Below are 4,352 nucleotides of genomic sequence, written 5' to 3' on the forward strand. Positions count from 1 at the left end.
TCGCACAAGCCCACCCCGATGTCCCCCAGTTTCTTGTGCACTTGCACTGGTTCGTCCCGATGTCCCTGCGTTCTCCTGCACTCGCACAAGCCCACCCCGATGTCCCCTTATGCGATCGATGCCCAAGTGATGCGCATCCACCGCAGCCATGAGCACTAGGTGGCAACCGGGACGTGATGTGCAAGGAGCCACAAATTAATTCAGCTGGTTTTCCGTCCCCCCCACTGAAGAAATGAAACTGTTGTGAAACGTGATCCCAACCGTTGGTGGTTGCAGGTGCTTTTGTCTGTGCAGAGACGTGTCCTATCTGCTTTTTTTCCCGATCTCCAGCCCTGCAGACTCCATCCCCTGAGAAGCGCATGCTTTCTAGAAAATAAATCCTCAGAGAAGGCCACCATGGGCTGTTATAATTAAGTCCAAATGTCATCTGAGGTTTTGTCATTGCTTTTGCAAAATTGTGCAGGAAGCTCTCAAAGATTTGTACATCAGCTGGGCTGTCGGGACATACGTGCGTTTGGGGGCTCTCACGCATTTACCGTTATTTTTTGAAATTTTAGCGAGTTTCTTTGCCACCCTGGGAACTAAGCCTGGAGTCTGTTAATTAACAGGAGGAAAATTTCTCACCCATTCAGCAGAGTCCTGGAGCTGGGACTTTTTGAAATACGAAAGCTCAGTTTCCAGGGTTCTCTATAGGTCCCCGGTACATTTTGCCTCTCCCTGCCATGCCATGCTCTGTAACTCCTCTCCTCACATTTGCATGTGAGCGGTGAACTAAATATCCCGTGTGTGCTCAGGACCGTGGATGTGCTGCTGGCCGGGGAGCCAAACTGCTCAGAGATGTCATTGTCTGATTGTCCCTCCTCGAGGGAGCATCACCAGGGTCTCTCCTTGGTCTCCAGCACTGGTTTTTACCGAGCATATAAGAACTTTGCATCTTTGCAGCCTCAACTCCAGCATTTGGATTTGGTGGCCAGTGGGTTAATAAAGTCACGGGTGGAAGGGATAGCCTATTTTTCCTCTTGTCCCGCTGCCACGTCCAAATTCAGCAAAGTGTTTCATTAACTAATAACGTTGAGCTGTTGGGCCCAGCTCCAGCGAAGCATTTTAATAAAGCTAGGGTTGTAAAGAGGGCTCTGGAGCCAAGTGAAGTTCGGTCTTGTTGTCTCCGAGCCTTGTCCTCCACAGTTTATAGTGCAACACATACCACGGTTGCCAAACGGGCCATTCCTAGAAAACCCAACTTTCTGCATGCAAAGCACAACTAAGCCTCTAATGGGCACCGAAGCCTCTTCCAAAGCTGAGGGCGGGCTGTTGAAGAACCGTCCTTGCTTGCAAATCCAGCAGTGAGGAAGTTGCAAGGGTTTGTGCAGGTGCAACGTGGTGTGACCCTTCTTGTCACCCAGAGAAGACGTGTGAACCTCACCGTCTCATCTGCCCTGCCCTCCATCGTCATCATTCCTGGGAAGGAGCCACCCCGAGGTGCCTCAACTCTCTTTTCTCAGTCTCAAAGTGACTGATGACAAAATCGGTCCCTCCTCCTGCCCAAAGGCTTTGTTCCAAGCCAGGAATAAATTCCCATGCCACATGAGATGTGCCATTACCGCCCTGAAACAATGCTAACCAGAGAAGGAGAAAGCCAGAAAGCCTTCCAGAAGATATTCCCAGAGGTAGCCACCCTCCCCAGTTTGCCAACTCCCAGTTGCTCTGGCTGCCTTCCAGCCACTGGTTTGGCTGCACTTTTCTCTGCTGGATTTCAGCGCCCAGCAGCCTCTCTTGCTAAAAAAAACCCTCAGGTCTCCAACGAAGAGGTGAAGTTACCTCTCCATGTTTTATTTAGCGAGCTTGGCAAATGAAGGTCCTCCAGCTCCTCCATGCAAAGCTGTTTCTCCAACCTTCCAGTGATTTTTTGGGACTCCCTGCTGCACCTTCTCATATTTTAACCCCCTCTTGAAGTGGGAGCACAAGGAGTTGCAGAGACCTCTTAGCTGTGCTGCTGGAGCTGCACACAGAGAGGTATAACATCTAGGTGGGACTGATTCTGGATTCAGTTTCTATGTGGCTTTGGGCAATCTTTTTTTGGGTCTAAAATAGGAACAAATCATAGAATCATAGAATCATTAAGGTTGGAAAAGACCTGTAAGATCATCGAGTCCAACCATCAACCCAACACCCCCATGCCCACTAAACCATGTCTCTAAGCGCCTCATCTACGCGCCTTTTAAATACCTCCAGGGATGGTGACTCCACCACTTCCCTGGGCAGCCTCTTCCAAGGCCTGACCACTCTTGCAGGAAAGAAATTTTTCCTAATGTCCAAAATATTCCTTTCTGTATAAAACCTGAGACTAAGATGCATCTTACCGAGATTTGAGTGTGCAAATACCTTGAAGTGAATTGGGCCTTGTGGGTGTGGTCATGGCTCTGGCTAAGTGGTTGCTGAAATGTCTGCCTGCCTGTGCTATTCGTGGAGGAGCTGGTGCGTTGGGTCAGGACACGGGAGCCAGCAGGTGGTGGTGTTAAGAGGATAATTCCTTTCAGGGTGGAGACGTGTCACGGTATCTATCCACACAAGAGTTTGTAATTAGAGGTTACAACGTGCATCCTTTAAATATATTATTTGGATCCAAAGACGATTGCTAAATCCCTGCAGATCGCATTCATCAAAGCCTTATAAACACAGGTTCATTCCTTCCTGTTGCAGTATCTCTTGGTCTCAGCAGCTTTGTGGTAACACTCCACCATGTCAACCAAAGCCATGAAGATACTCCTCCTGCTGCTGCTTCTCCTCGTGGTGTCCCAGGCTGCGGCAGGTAAGCGCAAATACAACCAACGTGCGTTTTTGTGTTTGGGAAAGAGGGAGCGATTCTGTAAATGAGGAACAAACTCGTGATATGTGCTCAGCTATGTGATACTTGGGTGCTGAACCCACCTGCCTAGCATTGAGTAAGCAAACTCCAGTTAGCCGTTTCAATGCTAAGGGGAGAAAACATCGCAGTTTGCAGAACTCATTATTTCTTTCGGACATCGTAGCAAAACTCAACAGCAGGTTGACGATCTCCCCGAGGTGCTACTTGTGCTGTCTGCAGACCGAGCTGTTGTGAACATGGGGACAGGCTTTCTTCATGCATGCAAATCCAAAGGTGCTTACCGGCTCTTTTTCTCAATTACAGTGTCAGACACTGTGACGTGTCGGAAGACCAAGGGCGAGTGTTCGTTCCTGCTGTGTCCCTTGTTTAAAAGAGCCACCGGTACCTGCTACAATGGACTGGCAAAGTGCTGCAGGCCCTTATGGTGACCCTCCACAGTCCATGCAGGGGCTGATAACATCGGTAGCAGTGGCAGCAGTAGCGTAGTTTTGTCCTTCTTTACATGGGTATGTGTTGATTTTAGTGCTGTCTTTCCTCAGAGCTGGTGGAGGTTACTTTTGCCTGTGGCCATGTGTCTGCTGTTCACCCGAGTATCCACACCTGGGAAATCACTGTGCGGCACCTCCTCATCCACTGGGACCAAGGCAGGGTTAACTGGTAGCCTGAAACTGGGCAGCTCCTCTCCTCTCCTTGCCAAGGGTGGTTTGTGGTGGGAATCAGGCAGATTTCCTCCTCCTGTTGGGGGAGAATGTGATGTGTCCCATGTGATGCTGAGATACCACAGCAGACCTCACCCATCCCATACGCTCTCCTGTGGTAGCCACCCTCGGAGCCCTGACGGCCTCGGTTGCCACCCTGCTGTCCCAAAGGGAGAGCACAAGGCTGATTTCCAACCACTGAAGAAGTTTACTTGGGAAGGGGTTCCCTGTTATGGCCCTGCTGCTTTACCTTGGTCGAGCCCATGGAGGGATGAGGTGTGGAGGGCTGGTGCTAGGCAAGGCTCTGACAGTGCAGCTCCCTGGGACCTTCCTCCAGCTTTTGGACTTCTGCATTGTCCTTTCCACCCACCACATGCCAGAGAGGTGCGGGGCAGGGACACCACTGCTTTTTTTCCCCACGTCTCTCCCACCTTGTCCCTACCTGGGATTTGTCTCTCTGCCATCATCCTCACCAGTCAGCTCCTGCATGGTGAGGTCCCGGCTCCTCTGGCCAGACCTCCTCTCTCCCCTAGGGCACTGAGTTGCTCCTGCCAATGTAATATTTAAAAATATCTTGGTTAATGTCTGTTAACTTGCCCACCTTCTCCATGAAGGATGGCTGTCTTTCCTAAACAGATGCGTAAATGTGAAATATAACCCTCATTTTCCCATCTTCCTTGTAGGACCCCTTTTCTCTTCCATAAGACTATTTATTTCCCATATCCCCTTATAATCATCTCAGGAGAAGATCTTTTATCTTCCACCTTTCCCATCCTGTATCCTCAGAA

General features: G+C 50.0%; 1 protein-coding gene across 1 annotated transcript; it reads left to right on the forward strand.

The window, feature by feature from the left end:
• Window positions 1-2,739: 2,739 nt before the first annotated feature.
• Window positions 2,740-3,294, forward strand: DEFB1 (defensin, beta 1). Its single transcript, XM_009576464.1, has 2 exons — window positions 2,740-2,809; window positions 3,170-3,294. Exons 1-2 carry the CDS (start codon window positions 2,740-2,742, stop codon window positions 3,292-3,294), a joined length of 195 nt encoding a protein of 64 aa, XP_009574759.1.
• The last annotated feature ends 1,058 nt before the right edge of the window (window positions 3,295-4,352 follow it).

This window comes from Fulmarus glacialis, unplaced genomic scaffold (assembly GCF_000690835.1).
Source record: "Fulmarus glacialis isolate BGI_N327 unplaced genomic scaffold, ASM69083v1 scaffold2034, whole genome shotgun sequence".
NCBI lineage: Eukaryota > Metazoa > Chordata > Aves > Procellariiformes > Procellariidae > Fulmarus > Fulmarus glacialis.

Excerpts from the sequence above, each read along its gene's own strand:
- DEFB1 (XM_009576464.1), top strand. The coding sequence starts at position 2,740 with ATGTCAACCAAAGCCATGAAGATACTCCTCCTGCTGCTGCTTCTCCTC. Across the intron at positions 2,810-3,169 it reads GGTGTCCCAGGCTGCGGCAG|TGTCAGACACTGTGACGTGT; the intron begins GTAAGCGCAAAT and ends TCTCAATTACAG.